This window comes from Acanthopagrus latus, chromosome 4, assembly GCF_904848185.1.
Source record: "Acanthopagrus latus isolate v.2019 chromosome 4, fAcaLat1.1, whole genome shotgun sequence".
NCBI classification, from domain to species: Eukaryota; Metazoa; Chordata; class Actinopteri; order Spariformes; family Sparidae; genus Acanthopagrus; species Acanthopagrus latus.
The window spans coordinates 4,607,250-4,632,485 of NC_051042.1; the positions used below are offsets into that span (position 1 = coordinate 4,607,250).

The 25,236-nt window shown below is 39.4% G+C and overlaps 2 protein-coding genes across 2 annotated transcripts; one reads left to right on the top strand and one right to left on the bottom strand.

Moving 5' to 3' along the window:
* Positions 1-4,837: 4,837 nt before the first annotated feature.
* Positions 4,838-18,861, bottom strand: slc30a4 (solute carrier family 30 member 4). The gene is made up of 8 exons (XM_037094996.1): positions 18,720-18,861; positions 17,866-18,388; positions 14,453-14,599; positions 10,823-10,976; positions 10,426-10,654; positions 10,061-10,166; positions 9,848-9,982; positions 4,838-7,026 (listed from the first exon to the last, which is right to left on the bottom strand). Exons 2-8 carry the CDS (start codon positions 18,260-18,262, stop codon positions 6,872-6,874), a joined length of 1,323 nt encoding a protein of 440 aa, XP_036950891.1. The 5' UTR covers positions 18,263-18,388; positions 18,720-18,861; the 3' UTR covers positions 4,838-6,871.
* On the top strand, positions 18,852-24,474 carry bloc1s6 (biogenesis of lysosomal organelles complex-1, subunit 6, pallidin). Its single transcript, XM_037094997.1, has 6 exons — positions 18,852-18,989; positions 19,229-19,314; positions 21,311-21,464; positions 22,132-22,219; positions 22,326-22,412; positions 22,524-24,474. The coding sequence occupies exons 2-6, from the start codon at positions 19,266-19,268 to the stop codon at positions 22,641-22,643; spliced, it is 498 nt and encodes a 165-aa protein (XP_036950892.1). The 5' UTR covers positions 18,852-18,989; positions 19,229-19,265; the 3' UTR covers positions 22,644-24,474.
* The last annotated feature ends 762 nt before the right edge of the window (positions 24,475-25,236 follow it).

Genomic DNA, 25,236 nt, shown 5'->3' on the forward strand with positions numbered 1-25,236 from the left:
TTCAGCCACCATTGATTTTATTGTTTACAACTGTGTGTTTCCTGCTGCAACATGACAAAATGTCACCACCATCTTTGTGTTCTGTGAGATGTTCCTCCATTTTGACTACCATGGGTACTGTAGTTTATTTTGAGTTGATCGCAGGTTCACTCTACAGGTGCTATAAATACTTACTGGACCAAAAAATATGTAATAATCCACCACTGAAAATAGTTCCAAAAGAAGCACTCTTTTTAAGTTTGAGGAGGATTTGCTACTGACAAACAAATGGGACTTTTTAAAAAGTAAATCTAAGTTCTCCAATGCCCTCTCTCCCCTCACAGCAGAGTCAGAGTGGTGGAGGTAGTGGCTGACATCGCCTGTAACATGGCACAACCCCTCACACACCATTAATAGTCAGCGATGGTGTCTGACACAAATTGACATTTTCAATTTGCTGTGTTCAGTTGTGGTGATTTCTCTTACATTACTGTAGAAATCTTGGTGTCATCAAAGTGCTATTTGTCATTTATCTGATGGGAGATGGAAAAACATGGGCATCCCAAATTAGGTCACAGCTTCACACTGACAATCAAGGGGAATGAAACTGAATTATGTCAAAATGTGGCACTAACATGCACAAATCAGATGTAACAATGGAACGTTAGCTGGCTTGTTACCAAGACATCAGCAACTGTAGCATGTTGGGAAAATGCTCTTTTTCTTTCTTTTTCTTTTTCTTGCTGACTGTCAGACGACAATTCAACTATCTGCGCAGTAAATGTGATGCAACTGCAAGAAGCAAGTTAGCTTAGCATTAGCTTAAAGCTTGCAATAAAAATAATTTTTCTTCAAAAATGTACGAAAAAATTTGCAACAGAACGTAAGAAAATGCAGTGTTGATATGCTGATGTCTGTACTGCGTTTCAGAGATATCTACTGAAGCCAACATGCTAAGCAGCTAGCCCTGCTAGCTCAGGGCCAAAGCTGTCGTGCTAGCGCTCTGAAAACACCAACAGTCCCATAGTTCCTGAGTTTCCAGTCTGGACCCCACTGCCCTCTGCTGGAGAAAGCCTGAATGTACAATCAAAAGTGAAGAAAGTGAAGCTGTTCTTTGGTCATTTAGCAATAAAAGCGCCACCTATTGGCTGATATGCACAGAATTTTGCACAAACCCTTATCGGGCCGGGAAGCAAAAGTATTTTGGTAACTGGACTGTATTTCATTAAAATATGCAACACTTCCTCTTTTGACCAAAATCTACAGGAAGTCGTCATTTAACAACTGAGTATTGATTGGACTATCACAATTCTTTTGCTAATTTTTAGAGGTGTCCACAGATGCTACATGCAAAGTTTGGTGTGGTGAGATATATCAGGATATTCAGCAGAATTCAGTGAACGAGTGGATATAAGGTTTTTGAATGTGCCACAAACTATGTGGGAGTGATAAGCCAAAATGCACTTTCCTTGATTATAGCGCCACCTAGAGGTCAAAATTCACTAGTTCATATATTTCAAGTTTGATGAGCTTTGGGGTATGTTCAGGCAGTGAAAAATCATTTGGGACGGATAACAAATGAATTAAAAAATAATCACTAGAAAAACAAGAGGGCCCGAGCAGGCCTCCACACCAGGTCTCCTGCATGGGCCCTATTGTTTTTCTAGTGATTATTTTTTTAATTAATCAATGAATGAGCTTCAGAGCTGCTGGCAGTGGGATTTTGTCACTTTTGACAGAGATAATCTCCGGTTGTTATGCTAAGCTAGGCTAACCAACTGCTGGCTCTAGCTTTATTAGCTTTTAAGCAATTTTGCATGCAGGCTTGACAAGACACCATCCTCACGTTTGTCTCTCATCAAGAAACCAATAAGCATATTTTCCAGTGTGTCGAACTAAAGACTGAACAATTGTGTTTGCAGTAGAAAGCAACTGAGCGTGTGACTGAGTGCCACAGGCAGACTGGATGTCGTAGATTGTACTGAGGAACTGGTGTAGTGTTGATTTTGGTATCTTCCTGGAATTTGTTTACAATTAGAAAGATTAATGCCAGCCTGCTCTTTAAAGTCATGCAAGCCAGCATGAACAAAAACACTTCTCTGGAAAGGACACGCCTAAATGGAATGCAGCCATTCTCCAAATTAATCTATCCGTGTGTGCTTCCTGGTTTGCTGTAAAGAGTAAAAATGTGTGTGGTGGGAAAGGTCAAATGTGTTAAAGGAGTTTACATCTGATTTGTATTTAACTGATCCATCAAGGGCCGACCTGATGTTCATCAGCAGATATTTTGCCAAGCTGTGATGAGAATGTGTACATTTGTGCAACTTTCTGATGCTTGTGATTTCTGCATATTTAAATCTACAATTCTCTCACGTTTAGGTTGATTTTATCTGATGATTAAAAATATACACAATAACACAAACGGGATTAAATCCCTTTTGGTCCTCCAAAAAAAAATGTGAGATTTCTTCAGGGTCGAGAACTAAGTTTGATACTCCACACAACACTTCTGGAGCTTCACAGTACAACAGCACTGCAGCATTCTCCTCATCAACTGAAGTAGACGGGGACTTGTTTTAAAACGTAAACGTAAAACAACTGAAAATATAAGTCTCCAGAAAGAAGAAAACTCAGCAAACTTGGGGTTACTGAATTGTATTATTTGGGGGTGTACTGTTCCTTTAAAAGATGCAGTCAGTGTTTGTTTTATTGTTGTTTGCAGACAAGAAAAATGGTGCTGCCAGCCAGGACAGCTGTAAAGTAATCAGAGCAATCCGAGTGATGGGCAAATGCCCTCATCTGCTGGGTTTATGGCTGCGTGGGCATTCAGTGCTCCCATTGTGTTTCATAATCACAGACAATCCTTTTAACGTCCATCTCGTATCTCAGAAGAGAGGGAAAACACCAGAAAGCCTCCCTCCTGCAGTGTGGCGAACACAGCCTACTGGACTTTTGTCTGCACTGTTAATCTGAGAGGGTTTTTTCATGAATTATTAAACTCAAACTAGGGAGTGTGAATGAAGGGAGAGAGGGAGAGGGGACAGTGTGCAAGGGTTTTATTTCCTGATTATCAAAAAACATTTCCCTATTTGGTTACTTACACATGCTGGGTTCTACATGCAAACGTGTTTTCACATTTCCTTCCTGTTTGCTTTGAAGACTTTGACTTCATTAATGCAGTTGAGCTTATTGTACAGCTTTAAAAACAACAACTTTAAAACAAGCAGGGCATATGAACGACCAGTGAGTCTTTATGCCCGGAGGTCGTTTTCAGTTCTCTTCCATCATGTAGTCAGAACTCGTGTAAGAGCAGAGCTGTGTGTTGTTGTCAGAACTTAATCTCACCTATTAAGCAACTGAAAGGTTATTTAGGGAAACAATGGCTGAAGAGGAAGGATGCAGTGTGTGTACGTGACTGGGTCACACACATCGTGACACCACAGACCATGTGACTAGAGAGATACTGTTAGATGGAGTTCCCCATGTGTCCTCATCAGCGCTGCGACTCCCATGCTGTAACCGAGAAACCACTCTCAGAAAGTGAGCTATTTTGACCTGTGACTTTAAAACATATGCCTGTTGTTTCTTTTAAGTAGTTTACTGTAACTGGTTGTGACTCTAGAGAGTGAGACGGCTCATTGCAGCAGTTAATGATGGTGTAAAGTGAGGCAGGGCGGTCAGGTGGATGCTGTAAACTTCAGGCTCGGCTCTAATACAAACAGAGGAGTTGCCTGCGTTCGGTTCAGTGACCTTTGTTAAAGCAGCTGTTGCTCGGAAACTGAGACACTCCCAGTTTACTCATGTCGCCAATGATAAACCTTTGATATGTCAGATTGTTAACCTTGTTTTGTGTGAAGAGATTAATGTAGCTGATGTTTTAATGTTTGCCCTGCTAAAGGACAAATGTATTTGTTATTTCAGCCATATGTTTAAGTACTTGTTGATCTATGTTGATAATGTAGAAAGTTACAATTTTCACATTTTTGAAGCACTCAAAAAAATAAGTATGGCCAAAAGATTGACTGTTTATCATAGGAAATATCATCATGCACTGTTACTGTCAGTATGGATCATGTTTGGTGTGTATAACTAGATAAATATCCTATACTCTGTACATAATGTAGGTATATATACATGTATGTATATATACTTACATTATGTAACCAATACTTAGTCTTTGTTTCCTTGCACTACCTCTACTGCTCTTTGCAGTAATTGTACCCCTTACATGTATCTTGTATTTAGATTATTTGGTGTTTTTAATTAACCATAGAAACACCTCCATTTAGCCACATTTAGTTCTGCAGTTCTGTCCTGTATAATTCACCTCCTTTAGTTTTTGTTGTTCTTGTTTCCAACTGTATGTCTGTTCATGTGTAGTAAACTAAGAGCAATGTAAACCAGTCAGAGTCCTTGTATGTTTACACATAGTTGGCCAATAACACTGATTTCACTTTTCAAACTTTTCATTAAATGTGACCCTTTACGTTGAACTTATATAAAAGGGTTCGACAGAAAATGTACAAGTCAAACATTCTTAATTATTGTTTTGAATGACTTTGATCATGTCAAAAATTTGCCATTTTAGACAGAACTGCGTATTTGTTGTGTTGCAGTTCAACCCGTGTGTGCGTCAGCATTTACAGGGTTAAATGTGGTATTAAATAGGGAAGTGCAATGCAAACTATATGTATATATGTGTGTTTTATCTTATCATAATGCTCATGAAAAGAATGTCTCAGCTGTTGTAAAAGTATGCCACCCAGTGTTGAAAAATGTCAGCAGCATATTCAGTAGACTACTGTGTGCATCAGCTTCATCTCACTTTATGGTCGGTAAATAAAAACTGAGAGACACAAAAGATTAAATAGTTTATTATAAACAAAAACAGTGATCCAGTTCCTGATTTCTCTTGATGATTAAGATCAGAGACGTGGAAGATTTACCATAAGCCTCCACAACGCCTCTTAACACTTGACAGAGAAAACACGATTAACACCATTATTGGCAAATTTTAACTCACGTCTCCCTCCCAGAAACACACTGCAAGTCTGAAAATACTGAACAAGACCCAAACCCGTCTGCATTACGATACTGTCGGTTAATGATATGAAGAAAGCTGAGTATAGAGTATAAGGCTGAAACCATTACGGAAGTCTTATTCAAAGTCAGTCACACTTTGATTGTCAGTTGCTTGCTCGCAACAATTAAGAGACATGCTAGAATACAGTGAGTGTTAAAAGTGTCAGTATCTAATCTGCCTTTATTGAAAATCTGCCTTACACGGCTGCCCCCCTAAGAGTCAAATACACCGATGGTGTGCAGAGTCTTAGCTCGCAGAAAAGATCCTCACGCTCCAGTCAGGAGCTGAGTCCTCTTATAAGCACCGCAAAGAAAGTAGAGAACAAATGCAACCCAGACCTCACTAACTGTAGCTCAGTTAACCATGGAGCTAACCATGAGAACTGTGGGACCAATAGGGGTCGAGACCGATGGAGACGAGTATTTTATTAACAGGGAAAGTGGCTTCCATTGGAGTGATTAAAGGTGCAGTGTATCTGAGAATGTTAGTTGAAACAATTCAAACACTGATTAATATTCAATCAAATGTAAATAAATAACAGATTTGACATGTATGACATCTGTGGTATTGCAGAGATATCTACTTGAAATCAGCATGCTAACCTGTTAACTTAAGGCCATCTAAGCACCTGAGCTTATGACCAACAATTCCTGAGCTCCCAGTCTGGACTGTAAGCTGCACAGATAACTGCGTTATCTGGCTTACAGCATCTCCAGTTAACAGCATTCTTACATATTGCACCTTTAACGGTACATCAGCACTGACCAGGACAAATAAAACAGGTTCAGGTGGGGACAGGAAAGGTGGGAAGGGGCTTTGGAGTTAATTTGTAAGTTTACATCCTCCAGTGTGTCAAAAACTCTGAGTGTTTGTTTTTGTAAAATTGGAGGTCATTTATCCCATATTTATCTCGTATTTGAACAATGTCTAATGTTGTACAGTGTTGAATAAATTAACACAATGTTCAGTCTCCTGTCTGGACATTCAGCATCGTTATGTTACCGCTCTTGTTGTTAACACTGTCACTAACAGGCCACTTGCTTTGTTTGTGCCCTAAACATGTAATTCTTTAACTGATTAAAGTATTAGCATAGACATGCAGCGAATAGTTGACAAATAGTTTGACCTAACAACTACTAAAAGGTCTTTATCCAGGGGCAGCCCTACTACCAACAGACTTTGGCTGAAGAATGTTAATGATTTAAGTGTAGGAGACGAGCTTTAACGTCTAAAGAGAAACAAAGATAAAGGTGTGTTGCCTCACTAATTCCAGTGGTGAGGAATACAGCTTAAATGCACTGTGACCACAGTTGCTGTCAAATGACATGAGGTACTGTTTTCATTTGCTGACATCCTCAGAAAAATAACAAATAGGACACAGTCCTCACACCTAGTATAACAAAAAGTTAAATTTAACATCTGATGACAAAACATCAGTCGTGATAAATCAACAGTGAAATACAAAAAAGTTACCTGTTGGGATAGGCTTTAATGGTGAATTAAGAGCAAGATATTTTTCATTCTTCTCGGCTGAGACTTTAACATTCAAAGTCCAATCTGAGGGGAAGAGCACAAGGTCCCTGGAGGCTGTAGTCATCCTTTAATTAGAAATTTGCATCTGCTGTTGTTCCACTGACTGTCCTTTGGCACCAGTCTCTTTCCACGTATCACCGTATACTGCTGCTCCTGCTGTGGCACTGAGCTGCAACAGCGGTGCGACATCCAGGCCCTCTCTGTACTGTGTCGTCTGCCGTTTGGCTCTATGAGATGCACTGTGGAAGTCAATGTAGGTGTGAAGAGTCTCTCTCTTTAGGCGCTGGGCTGCTGGCAGTTAGCACAACTGCGTACCAGCCTCTGTCTGTGTGTCTGGACCTGCACTGTGCACCTGCTGAGACCGTAGGTGTGGAGCAGCAGGTGGCGAGCCTTCGCCTGGACGTCCTCCCAGTTGTTGGCACTAGAGGGCGCTATGAAAAAAAAACCGTGCATGTGAGTACAAATCAAACTACACACAGAATGTACCAATAGAATGTATTCCCTGTTTGACATGTCACAGCAGGAAAAACACAGGTGTAATTAATCAAACTGATAATGACTGCTGCAGACCAGTTTCAGCTTACTCAGTGCAGTTTACTCTGGGACTAACTGACAGTCACTGTCATTAGTTACACCTGAGCTTTCCTGCAAAATCACAACCAGCTTGTTCAGGAGGAAATGTACGATAACTCACATCCTGTTGGATCTGATTTCTTTTCTATAAAATGTAATCAGACCCATATGTTAGTTTGTAAGCAGTGGTTTGATTTAAGAGGGGAGCCTATTAAAATGCTATACAGGTGATTTCTGTTCACAGTTCACCCTAATTTACATGAATTTTCAGGCATCACATCAGTTTTCTGCTATATATAAATGAGCTGGGCAGACATCCCTCTCGAACTACATAACTTTAAAACACTAAAGTCAAACACAAAGGACGAAATATAAGAAAATTACTAGTACTCTGTATAGAACTCTGTATAGAAAGACTACTCTGTAGTCTTTTTCTATACAGTACCTACTACTTGTCTAGTATTTTATTTCACATATTTAACTATTTTTAGGTAATGACAAGATATGAGCAAAGATACATGTTAATCAAACTGCTAGCCAATTCATGTGGTGTTGGGAGTAATCAAGAACATATTTTCCAACTTGGAAAAATTCATGTGATTGTCCCTCAGGCTGCGTGCAAAAATGCTGGTACACAACTTGCTGACTTGGACCTCAATGTGCAGAAACATGGACAATCAAAGTAAATGTTTAGTTGATGGTATGTGTAAATGTTTTACTAATTCACATTTTGGGATGTAAAACTAAGATTAAATGGAGTCAACAATTTAACCAGTCATAAATGTATCAATTTATCAGAGATAAATGACAGATGGGAGTGCTGTAATTAAAGTGGAGTCATTATTTTGTGTTATTCAGTTTATCATTCAGGTGACTTTGTGTTTATTTGTTCTTTTAATTCCTAATGAAGCCTAGTCTTATTTTGCGACATATATCCTATACACAATTAACCGATAAGCCATTGTTAGGGCAGTCGACTATCAATTAAAACAAACTGCTTATCCATTCTTTGCTCACAAGTAATTTGCAACATTGTATTAAGTTGTAACTGTTCTTGCTGTCCACGTAGAGTGATCTAGAAGAGTTAAGAAAGTTATGTGTTGCATGAACTCTTACAACAAGTCAGGTGAAACTTTATTTTAGTGGATGTAGTTAAATTTGCTATTTTATAGGCTGAAGTTATGAATACACAGTGCAAGTTTGAAAAATCTCTGCCAATCAAACTTCTCAAGATATCAAAATGTTTTGCTTTATATTCTGGGGTGCTCATAAAGTTCTTTAGGTTATATCAACTACTTATTTTAATTCATTCAATTTTATTTGTGCATTTTATTGCAAAGTATAAAGTCCATCAACACACACGCATCTCAAAGAACTCACCTTTTTTGATTTGTTTCAGCTTTCTTGAGTGCATATAATATAATGAGTCTCACATTTAGACATGAGGCAAAACGGCAGGGTTTGTTTCTATAACCCCACACATGAAGTCACACCAACAGGAAAGAGAAGGGTTAGATCTGCTGCTGCAACACTTTTGTTTCCTGTAGGTTACACAATTTGCATGTGTAGAACTGCTTTGACAAACATGTCCGAACAGCTCCTAAAAAACAAACAGCTGCTGCAGCAAAGACACTGATAAGACAGTCAGCGTTTGTTTGCTTTTTTAACATTGACGGTTCATAGACACTCAAGTTTCATTAGACATGAATGTAAATAATATTCTGCGGTCTGATAAAATAATAGCTGAAGTCATGAGCAGTGCTGCAGCAGGATATATTTGGCAGAAGCAAGTCTCAGCACATCACCCATCGAACATCATCTTTACTGTGAAGCCTCTGTGTGGCAGAATCAATGAAAAAAAGATTCAATACAAATACAAGCAAATTCCAGGGATAACGATTTTTGACATACATTTCTGCTCTGACAGGTCTCTAACATTCAACACTGCCAGATCAACACTGGAAAACATCTACATCAAAGTGGTTGGGTCAAAAGCAGCTGAGCCAGACTGCTGATGTATCCCTCTGAGAATCTTCGGAACGCCTTGAAGATAGATGTTACTAGATACACTTGCCAATATCCAGACACACCAAGCTGCCTAAGCCAATAACACTTCAAGCTGTAATCAGCACCAGGGGCATTTTAGGGCCCTCTAATTTCTGCGATCACGGAATCGCAGCAGGAATCGTGGAATTGGCCGATTAAAAGCAAATCTGGGTGGCACAAAAAGCCCCGTCCACAGACTGAACCCCTCCCCCTTCAAAATAATGTAAGAGCCACGCTACATGAACATTGCCGATTGAACGAATTCCTTCATGTGACTGTTCCTTGGGTAACATATTGTAATCAATGCTACACAACAGCAACATCTCAATCTAATTTAGGCCGCTAGGGATATCACATTGGCATGCGGCAAGGCTGCCAGATAAATCCAAAACAAAGACAACATCATGTGACAAGCTGTATCTTGCCCTTGACTTCACCAGAAAAACAGGAGGAAATATTCTAGCCTACAAGGGGGCGCCCACAGAAAAAGTGAGGAAACAACCGGAGTAAATACTTTTTGGGTAAACTCAACCTGTCTTCTCTTATTAAGGCAGGACTTTTCTTCCTGGAAGTTATTGTATGCAAACATCCGATCAGTCATTCTGGGTGTACTGATGTCATGCAGCTACTCACTGAGCTGGAGATGGACCAGTGCTGCAGTCTTGTCACCTGTCAGCGCCCACACATTAAGCTCGTCGACGGATTGGACATCCTCCAGCTTCAGGAGATCCTCTCTGATTCGCCGAGTGTCCAGATGCCTGGGAACACCTGACACAGGACGAAAACAACATAATGCACCTACACCACTCTAAACACTCCAAACAACATAATCTGACAAAGACTTACCCTCCAACACGATGACTATAGTGTCTCTTAGGATGCGGAATGTGGTGCAAAGAACCAGAATGGAGAAGATGTAGGTACAGATGGGATCTGCCAGTTTAAACTCTGGCTGTGAAATCAAAGAGTTACATCTGATCAACTAAAATCCATTTTCTTTCTACATTTATTCATCCATAATTACTCTCTTCAATTCAATCAGTCGAGCAACTATTGTATGCTCACATACTCTAGTATATGAAAAGAACTGTTATCAGCTCCAAGAGATTTAAAGTTTTCTAAACAATGATTCTAAATACTACCATTTAATAACATAAAAGTAAACCACGTTAACATTTGTGGACAATAATTGTTTAAAAAAAACAGGGTACCTTGAAGCGGACAACATAAGCTGCTATGAGCACCCCGACACTCTGAAGAAGGTCTCCCAAAGCGTGGATGAAGGCAGCTCTTACAGCCAGGCTGCCGTGTTGCTTCTGCTGCTGTCCAGATCCACCTGAATGTGAATGTGAGGCAGCTGCAGAGCCGTGAGAGTGGCCATGACCGTGGCTGTGGCCATGACCGTGGAGGTGACCACCTTGGTTTAACAGGAAACCCATTCTGAGACACAAGAAAACAAAGAAGTGGGGGTTTAATTTAATTAATATTAGTCCAATTTTAGACAATGCTTTGGGCAGAACTGATATTATAGCTTCAGGCACTCCTTTATTCTTCTCAAGTCGCTGCATTGTAAAATCCTCTCTAAACAGAAACATTTCCCCCACTTACATCAGGTTGACAGCCACTCCCACAGCTGCAGTGATAAGCATGACGTCTCCATCTATGTTGAAGTCTTGGTGTACCGTCCTCTGCACCGCCTCATAGACCAGAACGGCTGTCAGAATGTAGATGAGCAACACGCTGAGGACTGCCGATACAACCTCTAAGAGAGGAAATCACATATCAGACATGCTTACAAAACATATCCATAACAATAACAATGGCTGACAAAAGCTGTGAGAAAAACCTGATTTCCAAAGGCATGTTAAGACAAGACAAATGCCCTTTAATACCTACTGGGTAAAGTATTGGGTAAAAACTGCTTAGAGATTATTACTACTACTAAAACATGCCTAATATATTAGATTAGAGCTGCAACTATTAAACTATTAAATTGATCTCCTACTATTCTGATGATCAATTTAGAAATAGTCAAAATTCTCTGAGTCCAGCTTAAATATGAATACTTTGTTTCTTTCCTCCTCTACGACAGTAAAGTAAATATCTTTGTGTTGTCGACAAAATAAGACATTTTATGATGCTATCTTGGTCGTTGGGAACCACTGATATACATTTTTCACCATTTTCTGACACTTCTTACGTCAAAAAACTAATCAATTAAACAAGAAAAAAATCGACAGATTAATCGAAAATAAAAAAAAAATGTATTGCAGCCCTCTATTAGATTTGATTTAAGAATCATATCAAACAATTTTAATAATCCACTCTGTTAAAATGTAAAAATTATAAAATATATTTATTATTATTATATAAAATAATCAGGCTACTCCTTTTTGAGATGGTCTAAAACTGACCAATCACCTGTTTAGCCTTGAGAACTACAGTCACTGAGCTACATGCTGTTTGTGATCAAGTATATTTTGTGTGTATGTTTCCTGTTCTGATCTCAATTTATATAAACGTTATTGTCTTTTCAATTCGTGACCGTCAATTCATTTTAAGTGGACAATACTGTTATTCAACTAAGAAATGACTCCACTTTATGCACTGAAAGATGTTCTTAGTTATCCCAAGTTAGTCCTTCATGAAAATAAAACAAAAGTAATATCCTCATATACAGATTACATTAATTTACAAAGCATATCTTCGCTCTGACTGGCTTGAACACAGAAAGGGTTGGAATACAAATATCTCTGCATCTGCTCTGATAGGGAAATGCTTCACATTTAAATATCACATAAAAAATCCCTGGTGGTGATCTAAAAAAGAATCTGTGCTTTTCATATGGAGAACTGACGTGTAGAAAGAGAACTATACAGCAGTTCCCTTCTTTGTTCCTGTATGATAGAGATATCATCTCCACTCTTGAGCTCATAGTTTCATTTACTATTTAAGGTATTTATTCATTTATCTCCACCCCTGGTTTCATCACGTCCTCTGTTGCTGAAGTTAGAAAGTTAGGTGTCACCTTAGACTCCACCCTCTGCTTTGACTCACATATCAAAAACATCACAAAAACAGCCTTCTTCCATCTTAAGAACATCTCCAGACTCCGCCCCTCTCCATCTCACCCTGTCACAGAAACACTCATTCATGCCTTTGTTACATCTAGACTGGATTACTGCAATGGCCTTCTCCTCGGTTTACCCACCCACAGATTAAAAAAACTTCAGTATGTCCAAAACTCAGCTGCCAGAGTCCTCACTCACACCTGGTTCTGGGAACACATCACCCCCTCCCTTCAGCACCTGCACTGGCTCCCAGTCCAACATCGGATGACTTTTAAAGCACTTCTCCTGGTTTTTAAATGTCTTCATGGCCTGGTGCCTTCCTATCCTGTCTTCTTCACCCCTACATGCCACCCTGTTCGCTACATTCCTCTGATACACATCTCCGCTCCATGCCGCCTCCAAACTATGCACAACGGGTAACAGGGCCTTCAGTGTGGCTGGCCCCACACTGTGGAATGCTCTACCCCACAGTTAGCACCAGTGCACATCTAGAATTACTTTTAAATCACAACTGAAGACTCACCTTTTTTAATTTGCTTGCCCTGATGTTTTGTAATGCTTTTATTATTTGTTTTATGTATATTTTATTTGTATGCTTCATTTTGTTGTTTGACTGCTGTTTTCCTATGTTATGTTTCTGTAAAGTGTTCTTGGGTGACATGAAAGGTACTTATAAATAAAACTGTTATCATTATTCACTAAGCCCTTGTGCTCAGTCACCATCTAATCTATTACGTTATCTCTGGTACCCAAACTGCACACTCCCTACAGAGACTGGTCGTTACTTAATGCAAGCATGCACTTAGGCTTTTTTTGTGAATGTACCCAAGTCAAACTTTCCTTTAAAAGCATAATTACAACAAAAGCGCCACTTTTAAGATTGACTGTATTTTCATTTTTGGGTCAAAATCATTTTCAGTGGAGTGCTAGGAGCAAATACTATGTCAGCATCAAAATCGCTATTTTTGAAATGCAAAGAAGGCTCGACACAAAGCTCGAAACTTTGCTTGTAGTATCACCAGTGTCTCTACACATGAACACGACCATTGAGAACATTGTTTGTGAACAAATCTATTCAAATGATGATGATAATAATAATAATAATAATAATAATAATAATAATAATAATAATAATGATGATAATAAGAAGAATAAGAATAAGAATAATAAAAGTGAGTTGTTCACAAACTCTTTCCAGTAAACTCTGGCGATCCTGGTGATACTATGAGCGGTTTTGATGCTATCATAAAAGTGCCCCAGCACTCTATTGAAAATGATTTTGACCCGAAAAGTAAAGTTATATCTAGTAAAGTAAAGTATATCTTAAAGTATATCTTAAAAGTGGCACTTTCATCGTAATTATGCTTTTAAAAAGGAAAGTTTGACTCGGGTGCATTCACTAAAAGACTCTTGGTTACATTTTTGTGAGAGTTTTGCTGTAATGAACCATGTGCCAGGTCTGATCTAGCAAAGACTGTTTTTATCCATCCTTTACAGCAGCAGTCCTCAAACTTTTTCATATCAGGGACCCCTAAACTGACCCAAAATAGATGGATAGCCCCCATTTAATGAGATTTTGTCCAAGTCCATGTTTAATTACAGAAAATGTTAGAAAACATAACCAAAATACTGGATATAGTTATATAGTTGTAGTGAAAAGGAATTATTCGAATCGTTGCTGGTGCTATGAGCCAGTGTTTATTGTCTATTCTTCTATTCTAATAATGACGCTCTCTGTCTGAGTTAGTTGTTTTTTTCTCCTTGTTTCTTCTTTGATATTCTACTCTGTGTAAATAAGGGTCTGTTGTGTGACACTTGGCCTCTTAACCAACTGCTGTAGCGCAAATCTTAAACAAAAGATGTATGCAGTACTTCGTAGAAATGTATTTTTTACCAAACACTAAAAGGTAAATTTCATCAGTGGATTTTAGACACAAAACAAATTTAACAGCTATTGGCATGAATTTAAATGATCTGTTTACGTATCCTATCTAGAATCTGATCCATTTTAGTCACTGCTGAACACGCACTTTCCTCTTTGAACATGATTCATCTGCATCAAAACAAGATGCGCTGTATCCGTTTACCTAACACATGACAAAAATAGTGGAGAAAAAAAGAGGTAGTGGAAAGAGGAAGTGTCATGCGTCTGAAATCAGACACTCACCGAGGCGATGCAGTCCGAAGGTGAATCTCTTGGTGGGCGGTTTGGTGGAAAGCCAGAGAGCCAGCAGAGAAAACAAAATGCCCACCACATCAGCTAGCATGTGCACAGCGTCAGTCATAATAGCTAAGCTGTTTGACAAGTAACCACCTAGAAAAAAATAAGACAGTGTGAACAATTTAATTCACATTTGCTGAGAACTAACTGAGCTATTTGCACATCCGCAATTTAGAGATACAAAAGTTTAAATAGGTGCAGCTCCACGCATATATAAATCAACATGGAGAGAACTGAACATGGTTAAATTTGTAGATATGATGTCACACGACATGATACTCTTTGGAGCTACAGGTACATGGAAAGTTTTCTGTTTGTTTGGGTTATTTCACTTAAATACTCATACTATAAAACTCATAAAACAGTATATCATCTAATGTTCCTCTACGAAATTGAACAAACGAAATCTAGTTTTTAAAAAGAGGTGAACTGTCACACACCACCACCAAACAATTAAAGTAGCTATGTTCCAGTCACCACTTTTTCATTAGAAAACATGGCTCATGTAGAAAACAAAGGCTCTCTAGCTCATGTGGGAAACAATGTCTTGCACATGTCCACCTAATAGCTTTCAAATAGTCAGTGTATAACACAGGCATTTATATGTTTGTCCCATGTTTTTAGGGGGTCATTTTTGTTATAATAATATGTAAAATGTAATATCCAAAGATAAGTAAATAGTTAATTTCTTTACAAAAGGTAAATCAATAATTGAGCTAAGGCAAGTCATCAGGACAGGCTTCTAGAGTTCCTTCAGCTGAGGTCGAAATGAGGGTTGAGCATGTCTAATCAATAAAATCAATTAAAAAGGACTTCTGGCTACTTTCCTTTCAACAAAAACTGCAGGGACTATGATTTTGACGAACAGTCTTATACAACAACTCTGAAAGAAACAAGGGCTGCATGACACTGGAAAAAACATCACAATATTTCCTTTTTTAAATCGTATATTGTGATACAAAATGATGCTGGAGTTTTTACCAGACAACTTAAAAAGCTCTAATTGGAAATAATTCATTTTTCTAAAACGATTAGGGTGATTTTGTAGGAGGGTGCACTCAAACAACCAAAGTCGGCTCTGCTTTGTCTGATAAATTGGTCAAGCAGAATAGAGTGGTTAGTAATGAGTCGAAAAACTCAATTAGCATTTGTGCACATCAAGTTCCCTCATCTCAAAGTTTATAGAATTGTTTTTGCTTAAATGCCTGAAATAACGTCTGTGGTTACAACAAGCTGGAGATATTTACATGTTTTGTTGATGACATAAAATACATCAATAAATGTTCCACAATTTAAAAATACAGCACTTATGAGTTTTAAAAAGTGCAGCTGTTCCAGTTGCCTAAAATAGATTACGAAGGTTGTGAAGGACATAAAACATCATCACCACGAACACAGAGACTCATCTACTCACTAGTCCGTCTTTAATTAAACTATTTTGACTCCAACTTAACAACTTGTTGATCACTTTATAGAAAACATGTAAAGTAATCTTGTAGTAAGATGCTTAGTGGTGGTGACGTTTAAATCATGCAACCGAAGTGTAATCTGTTTATAACCAAAACCACTGGCCTCAGACATCTGTATCTTACATTTATCCATTTATCATAATACAGCAGAGGTGATTTGTGGTGCTCAACATGCTGAGGGAGTACATGTCAAACATAAGCGACACTCACAGCAACTCTGCTACATTTTCCTAAAGGTTAATGTCTTATGATGTTGGTGGAGGTAAATCAATGTCTCTTCTGTTCAATCATTATTCAGTTGTGTTTATCTGAACAACCAGTCCAGATCAACACAGATAATGTAGGGCTGCAACTTCTGATTATTTTTATTATCAATTAATGAATGAATTAATTAATCATTTACACTATCAAAAATAAAATAAAAAATGCTCAACACAAGTTGACCAGAAGCCAAATTGATGTCTTCAGATGTTTTTTTTTTCCTAACCAACAGAAACTCAAAGACCCTTAGAGGAGAACTTCGGTCGATTTAAACATGCACCTTCATTGCTCAAGCTACCGTTGACTTGCAAGTACCGAAGACGCGAACACATTTGGTCCAACCATTACAGGGCTCCATGAGTGGAGAGTTAGCATTGACAGCTAACAGCATGGGGTCAGAACTTTACACTGTGTTTTAGGCATCTTAACATGCTCCAAATCTCACCCCAAAAGTCATGCAACATCAGCAGACACCTTACAACACAGCACTGCAGCGTGTACGACTCAAAATGAATAAAAAAGTGGTTAAAATAGTGTGTCTGTGCAAGGAGCTACATACCGGTTTGTTGACATCCGTGTCTTATGGTAGCTAGACCAAACCAGTACATCCATCGAGAGTGTGCTTAACAAGCTTAACAGGCTATTGTAAGGCTCATGGCTCATGACAGGCTGTAACATGGACATGTACATTATGAACAGAAAAATGAAAATGCTGGAATACGTTTCTGTCTGGAAAATTCAAGTTTCCGTCTCTGCCAGTGAGGGAGTAAGTGCAGGCTCGACGGATTGACTAGTTTGGTCTAGCTACCAGAAGACACGGATGTCAACAAACCGGTTTGTAGCTCCTTGCACAAACACACTGTTTAACTATTTTTTTAATTCATTTTGAGTCATGCACACTACAGTGCTGTGTTGTATTTGTATTTGTTTTAAATGTTTGTTTGAGAAATGACTGAAACATTTCATGGACCATCTAAATAATCAATTGACTAATCATTGCATCTCCAAATGGTTCACATTCATCGTCAACCTCACTTTGACAGGTCAGCCCTAAAGTTTCCTGCAATATTTGACAAGTCATTGATAGAGCAGCAGTGATAAAAAAAAAATGCATTCAAGGGAACTACACAAGTTCTCCAGATTAAAGTGTGTTTACAGGTCCGAGGGAATCCTATTGTGTGTGTGAAGAAGTGGTATAAAGAGCGTTGTGGCCTCCAGTGTTAACACTCAGTGGCTGAGTTGCATTATAGGTAATATCAGGTGTCTAGCACTGCGCTGTTGACAAAGACACTGAAGTCAGAGATATAATCTTTTTCAGTCTTACCAATGAGTGACATCACTGGAGGCAATTGGTCAACAGGTCACATGCAGCTTGCTTTGGAACAACAAAAGGCTTTAAACTAGAAGGTAAAACCTCAGTCATAAACTGTAACTAAACAACTCAAAGTGTGTTGTAAAAAGATGTTTTTTAAGACAGATATCCACCAGCTGCCTGTGTGTGTTCATGCTGTTGATGCAGAGGTGCTGGTGTGTAGCATTACTCCCCAAGACCTGTAAAACACACTTCAATGTGTGTAATTGGTGGCATCACAGCAAAAATATGTCGTGAGAGGATCTGCACATACTCACCAATAATTTCACCCGTCATGAAAAGGAAATACAGCACAGCTGCCATAACCAGCCTCCTCATCACCTTCTTGTGCTTGATCTTCTCCCTCTTCTTGTTGCAGTTGTCACAGGGGTCCATGTTTAATCCCGGGCTGCCCAGGCTGGAGGAGGACTCGAGCAGGGAATCGTCATCATCCGCCACCACCAGCGTGTTCACGGCCACCCCGTTGGACGGAGCCCCGGCAGAGTAGTCCGACATCTCTCCGGAGACCACGACCTTCAGCTTGTTGAACTTGGGCGTCTCATCCTCCACCAGCTCGTCGGAGAAGTCGAAGGGCGCCGTGTCGCTCAGGTCCCAGTCGTCCCGCTCCCTCCTGAAGGCGGACCGCACCTTGCTCAAAAAGTTCCCACCAGACATCTTTACTCCTATCCAGGTGTTTCCAGGTGTGTTCCGCCTGTATGTTACTGCCTTCTGGCGGGAGTGATTCGCATTCTCTGCGGCGAGGTACAGCTGAAAACCTGCATTTCTACTCCATTTTAGCACCTAGAGGAGAAAGGCGAGAGAGGAGAACAGAGAGAGCGCATTGTTTCACGTCAGAACAGCTCCGCAAGTTCAGCAACGATTACTCAACGAAACTGTTCATGTCACTATCAAGTTGGCGACTGGATGTGTTAAATGTATATCCCTGTGTCACTCACATCCACGCATGAGCTGATAAACTTTGAGCTCAACAGCCCTCTTAAAAGACATCCTTGGCTAAACAGTAACACGCTAGCTAGTAAAGGTTAGCTATCTTGTCTTGTCAGTTCGCGACAAACAGACAGCGCCTGTAATGTGGTAGGTTGTGTAAGAAAGAAAAACGAGGAGCACTCACCTGTAGATGTAGTTTTCAGTTGTGCAAACTTAGCTGGGTTTTAAAGAGAAACTGGCATGGTAATACTGGTGTAAACATCAGAGTCGAAGCTCTACCTCCGCACTCGGAAGTGGCACTAGCAAGTTTGACTGCACCGACAGTCACATGATGACGCAGGAGTCACATGACGTTTGTTAGACGCAGCAGCTAAAATCCTGCGGTTGAGTCTCCAGATCTCGGTCAACATCACTCTTCTCACGTACAGCTCAGGTTAAATAGACAGTCAAACAGGTAAGAAGATGGTGCAGACTGGGGCGAAGTGTTTATATACAGTGGAACAGCCAATGCTAATGTGTCATGGTGTGGATATACGTCAAAAAGCAGCTCAACAAGCTAGCTAATTACTTCCTCAACAGTTAGATGCTCGGTATTCGGATAAGCTAACGTCATGACAAAGAGGTTTCACTGATGATTTCCAACAGATAAAGCTGTGGGGTCAGTCTGCCTGATTGTTTGGTGTCTTCTCTCAGGTTAGAAAGGCAGTCTGGGTCGACAGAGTGGTTGCAGATGGAGGTAGAGGAGATGGAAGATGAGGGACCTTCATCCCAGAGTGAAGGTATGTGATACTGTCTACACCTGTCAGGCCTCCTGAAGTTAAAGGAACAGTTCACCCAACAATGAAAACGCAGTCATTATCTACTCATCATGATGATGGAAAGTCAGGGGAAGTTTCGTAGCCAGCAAAACATTGCTGCAGCATTCCCCCAAACAACTGAAGTAGGCGGGGACTTGTTGTCAAAAAACCCAAAGATCCCAAATTAATTTGAAGGACATAACTTACACCAGATACTCAGTCAGCCCGCTTTAGACCAAGGATGTAACATTGAGATCTGGATGATCTGGATGTTGGAGGCAGAGCCCCAGTCATTTATCTGACAACTGCTCAGTGATGTTTTGAGGCTGTGAAAGTTCACTCGTGTTGATGTATATTTGTAGACTAACCCGGAAATAAGCATCACTCTGGTTCCCTCATCAAAAAGCTGATGGGGATTTTACAGTTGGATTTTGGAATATCCCCCCAAATAATCTCTGTGGCAAACACAATTGTATGATACATTTTGTTCAGCAGGATAATCATAATCTCAGATGAATGACACTTTTGTTTGTTTTAAAGCGTAAATTAAATAGCTTGAAGTAAAAATCTAATCTTAGGCTACAAATAGACGACATCGCGGTCACATGACTTAAACGTCACCACCACTAAGCGTCTAACTTCACAATTACTATACAGGTTTTCTATAAACAGATCTAAGTATACGAGTTGTAAAGTCAGAGTTAAAATAGTTTGTAAGTGAAGTTGGCCTTCAAATACGAACTAGTGAGAAGATGAGTATATTCAATCAATATTCAATTCAAAGTTAAGTATAGATTAGTTGAATCCAGCCCTGGTTTGTGCCTGTCATCGGGCAGCTCATGCATCCTCATTCACTTGTGTAAAAGGATCCAAGAGAGCGTCAACATCAAAAAATTGTTTTGGTTAAATGTTATGCTTTGTTTTATATGTCTGTTTAACCTGCTGTACATAGTAATATTAATCAAATCTGAGTGACAAGTATTTTATCGTTAAAATCAAAGCAGCAGCAGCAGAGGCTGAATCATCCTGACCGTCAGTCCCTTCTGTAATGCTACGATTTAGTCAAAGTCAGAGAGAAGTGGTGAACTTTGTGTACGATCCACTACCTTTTCTTGTAAGAGGTCAGCATAAGCCCAGCACTGAAAAACAGCTGATCCAGGACTTCCATCACGCAAGTCAAAAACATCTCTGTTTACACTGTGTTATGTCATATAAGCATTATCATAATTACCATTTCCTGACTTGTGAGTAGCATTTTTGTCAACACCCAGGCCATGATTATGACTAAGAAGTGTTCTCTGAAATTATTCTCATGCTGAAAACTTCACAGTCTAGTTTGTTACACATGATTTTGGTTCCAAATAATAGAATATAGAGGTTTCCATGTTTAGGTTTTCAGGTGGTGTTGCAAATGCTTTCATGAGGTTGCTGCACTTACAGTAAAAGCAGTCTTGCTTGGATAGTTTCTAGTTTTGCATTCCTGAGGCATCAACTGTGGCTGCAGCAGGTTAGACCGGGGTTTCAGAACAGCACAAATGAGATGCAAGATTAGATGAGATTTAAGGTAATCTTTCAGTTCACGTGTACAGACAAATCAGACAATTCCGCAAAGTAGTTGAACAAACGCGTGGCAAAACCTTTCTTCTTGCACGATTATTATGCTGGCATTGTCCAGTGAATGTTTTGGTAATTTATAAAGTTAAAAATGGGATGGAATGTACAATGTTCTCTGTGAAGCTTTCAGCCCTTTTTTATGTAAAACATGTGACATCATTTAAAACAACGCAATCTCACATCTCACATGTCAGAATAGAAGAGGTGAAAAGTCGCCTGTCAGCTTTGAAGGAGTCAGCGTGAAGTTTGTGAAGCTAAAAGTACAATCAGTACATTCGAAAATGTTTTTTTTTTCATTGAAGGAACTTTGGTGACACAATACTAAATGCTTTGCACATTTCATTTGCTCTTAAATATTCGACAGATCTCCAGCTGGCACTGCAGGACTCACTGGAGGGCTCAGCCCCTGTGGAGAATGTGTTTGTGGATAAGAAAGCAGTGGTCAAACTCACAGAGGGATTACTCTCTCACTACCTACCAGATCTACAGAACTCTAAACGAGCCCTTCAAGAGCTCACGTGAGTATTTCCCAGCTTATTGTTTTATCACACACTTAACCTTTACACCCGATGGTCTCCAGCAAAGTTAACACTTGACAGGAACTGCACAACTTAGAAAAACAGGGGGCAAGTTTATGACCGTGTAATTTAAATATGCTTGTATATTGTCTTTTGACATGTCTTATAAATATTGAGGGTAGTTAGAAAGAAAGCAGTGAAAAGCAAGTCTGATGAAACAGACACACTTTCTTTCTTCAGCCCATTAATGACCAGCACTGATATTTAGTATTCCAAGAAAAAGCCCAACAGATTTTTTCTGTTAAATAATTTGTGTTCAAACATCAGAAGATAAAAAAGAAATATGTAAAGCGGGTTTTGAAACAAGTGTTCTTTGGCTGCACAGCATCAGTTATGTGACACACACAGCGACGCAGTCATACACAGTAAACAAGCAGGCGGTGCAGATAATCATCTTCAAGCAGAACCGGATGGATGAGTCAACCAGCTGCTTTTAATGCTGGTAGCGCTGGGTGTGTAAAATCATGTAAAACAACCTGAGCTGCGTTTCAAACTTCTAATATATTCTTCATACATTTTTATATCTATTGACCTGTTAATTATTCAATATGAGTAATGTTTTGATGACATTTATGTGAATCTTCCTCTCCATTTTTGTCTCAAACAGACAAAATCAGCTGGTGCTGTTGGACACACTGGACCAAGAAGTCACCAAGTTCAGAGATTGTAACACCTTACTGGACCTGAATTCACTCGTATGTTTGGCCTGAATTACAATCTAATTTGCACTCGTGTTGCTTTTGTTTTCACTCTCGACACCATCCTGCAGGGACGACTTCTGATCCTGTTTGTTGTCTTCAGTTTGTAGAGGCGAAGGTTTACCACAATAAACTGGTGAATATAAGGAAAGAGATGATTATGCTTCACGAAAAGACAACTAAACTAAAGGTATCACCAATATCAGTCGATTAAATATGTGTTTAATTAGCATATAGAGCGACTAATAGCGGATGGGTGCAAATACACTGAATCAAATGTTGACTTTTGTTTTTCCGTCAGAAAAGAGCATTGAAGCTGCAGCAACAGAAGCAGAGGGAGGAGCTGGAGAAGGAGCAGCAACGAGAGAAGGAGCTCGAGAGAGAACGACAGCTTATCGCCAAACCCGCCAAAAGAACGTAGGATCCCCAAGTCTGCTGTATTAATGGAACATACAGGTGGTTTTGCATGTCTTGGCCTATTTATTACATATCAACTACGGTGCATTACTGCTGCTGACCATTTTCCAAAGTGCAAGTTTTTTTTGTGTATTTTTGAAATTTTTGGCCTTTTCTTGGTTAGAGTAGAGAATCATAGTCGGGGCACAAAGATGGAGTTGAGATGCAGCCTACGACCAGGAGCGCTGCGTTTACATCCCAGACTCAACACCCTGGGCTTCTTAGGTCTTTGAATGCATCTCCCTGCCATCCATGCATTATCATCAATCCATTACGAAGAATATCGACGTGTACTTGAATATTTTAGGGAAGAACAATCCATCATTAGCGATCTGCCAGAGAAGAAGAAGAGCAAGCGGCACAATGCTATTGTTGCACTGTGGATGACTGCAATTTAGAATACAAGTTCTGTGAGCGTTCAGGGAGGAGGGAACAAGTCTACGAGTTTCCGCCCAACTAATCTTTTTCTGAGAGCTATAGAATATTATATCATCCATCTTTGCTCACCACATCTCAGCCTTTATTACCCTCAGATGTGAATACACTACAGGTCAGGAACCTTCTTCTTTGTTTATCTTGTGGGTATCTGCCATGAGAACTGGGTAATTATTGGTATCTGCTGAAAAAAATCCATATCATGCATCTCTGCTGTTTTTGTCTAACTTAAATTATTATGAGGTGATACTGCAGTCGAAAGCGCTCACTAATGTGACAGGTTTGCACAATACCCCAGTTAAGATAAACAATAAAAGGAGACCTGTTTTTTACAATGCTTTACAGCCGGTCTCAGCAGTTTTTATAGTGCAGACCTGTTTAATTGGAATTGTGTAACTTGAGTCAAAGTTTACTGACCGTTAGCTATTTAAAAACATTTTTGGTGGACGGCTTCTTCAATCAAACGTGTTGCAAGAAATGGTTTGAAGTTGCTGGAACAGGACTGCAATTTGATTTAAACACACTTACGTGTTGGCTTTGTTTCCAACAGTATAACAGAAAACACTGTAAATGTCTCTTATAGCATTTGAAATAATTTCTGCAGAACATGCTTGACTTTGGGTGCATTAGTTGTTATAGTGAGTTTGTAGCTCGACTGCTGTTGTTTCTTAACTTGTACCACACTCACCCATCTGCAGTAGCAAACAAATAAGAACAATCTAGAACTTTTCAATTTAAAGCCTTTAAAAAACATCTTTGTAAGAATTTGATTAAAAAAAAAAAAAAATGCTAAAATGCTTTGGAAAATGGTCACTTTATAGATAGTACATGTGATTCATAGCAAATGGGCTTCAACTTGCAAAAGCTCTGGTATGATCCTTTATGTCCGACACTTGCCAAGATGACCATAAACCAAAGACATGGACTGAATCTTCAAATGCTGGTTCTTCTATCAACCTCTGGTGACACACGAAATGAACTGGAACAAAGAAAGTTTTGACAATGAGCAGGAGAATCAATGCGTTTGCTGTCTTTTGTTTAAGATGAAGTGTTAATATATGTTGTTGTTGTTGTTGTTGTTGGGCGTTGTGCCTAGTTAGTATTGAATGTTATTAAAACAACAAAAGGTATGTTGTATAAAATCAGATAGGTCTGCACTAAACTGTATTTCTGGTGTCCAGATTTTATGAGAATGGATGATAAGATGTACCAAACTTCGCCCCCTGTCATACAGAGCCATCTGTACATTTGTTTAACAGACCTTTCGAAAGGCTTCTATGCACTACTGGAACTCCACTGTTTGTATTATTAATAATAAAAGCAACACAAACTGATCTGTAAAATGAAGATCAGTAAAATTACATGTGTTTATTTTTTCCGGATTTATTTAGATGTCTTCTAAGTTTTGTTGCTTTTTGTTTTGGTTGCATACCTTTTTGAATTAGAACGGAAGAATGGGCCTTCAAGTGCAGGAGGTGTAAACTTTATCTTTTCAGGCTGCACGTGCGCGGTGACTGTTGAGCTGCATTAAGCGTCTCAGTCCACCAGGTGTCAGCACAGACTAGAAGTCATTTCACCAAATCTGCGAAGAGCCAACGTGCTCACTGGCTTCCGGTTTTCCTCTCCTTGCACCAACGGATGTTACTGATTTGCACAGCTACTGTCAGAGAGGAATATCTATTTAGTGAGTTCAACCTGTGCAATATTTGGATTTAGTCTGTCTTCCATGAAACACACACAGCTGAACTATCAGAATATATTAATTCATGATCCCCTTTCTCGTCTGTTTTTTTTTTAAATTACATCCACCCGGTCAGGGACAGATTACTGGATCATGTTGAATCTCATCTGAACAAAGTTAAATTAAATGTATGTGATTTCTGCTGCAAGGGTTCTCTCAATCAAAACAATCAATACAAAACAAGTAGTTTGTGAAGCAGTGTGGGATCATGGGAGTTGCCTTCTTAATTTGTAGGGTGCCTTCACACCTGACTCATTTGGTCCAGACATTCCGATATTTCAGTTTGACCTGCACCAAAATTTCAGGTGTGAAGCCTCCCCTGGACCACGGTCCACACCTCATGATCACACCTTGGTCTGATCGAAAGAGTGGTCTTGGTCCA

Bases quoted from the DNA above. Each gene is read 5' to 3' on its own strand.
- slc30a4 (XM_037094996.1), bottom strand. From the start codon at position 18,262: ATGTCTGGTGGGAACTTTTTGAGCAAGGTGCGGTCCGCCTTCAGGAGG. The intron at 10,977-14,452 runs GTGAGTGTCTGA...TTCCTCTCTTAG, and splicing joins CTTCGGACTGCATCGCCTCG to AGGTTGTATCGGCAGTCCTC. The intron at 10,655-10,822 runs GTAAGTGGGGGA...CTTGTGTCTCAG, and splicing joins GGAGTGGCTGTCAACCTGAT to AATGGGTTTCCTGTTAAACC.
- bloc1s6 (XM_037094997.1), top strand. From the start codon at position 19,266: ATGGAGGTAGAGGAGATGGAAGATGAGGGACCTTCATCCCAGAGTGAA. The intron at 22,220-22,325 runs GTATGTTTGGCC...TGTTGTCTTCAG, and splicing joins TACTGGACCTGAATTCACTC to TTTGTAGAGGCGAAGGTTTA. The intron at 22,413-22,523 runs GTATCACCAATA...TTTTTCCGTCAG, and splicing joins AAAAGACAACTAAACTAAAG to AAAAGAGCATTGAAGCTGCA.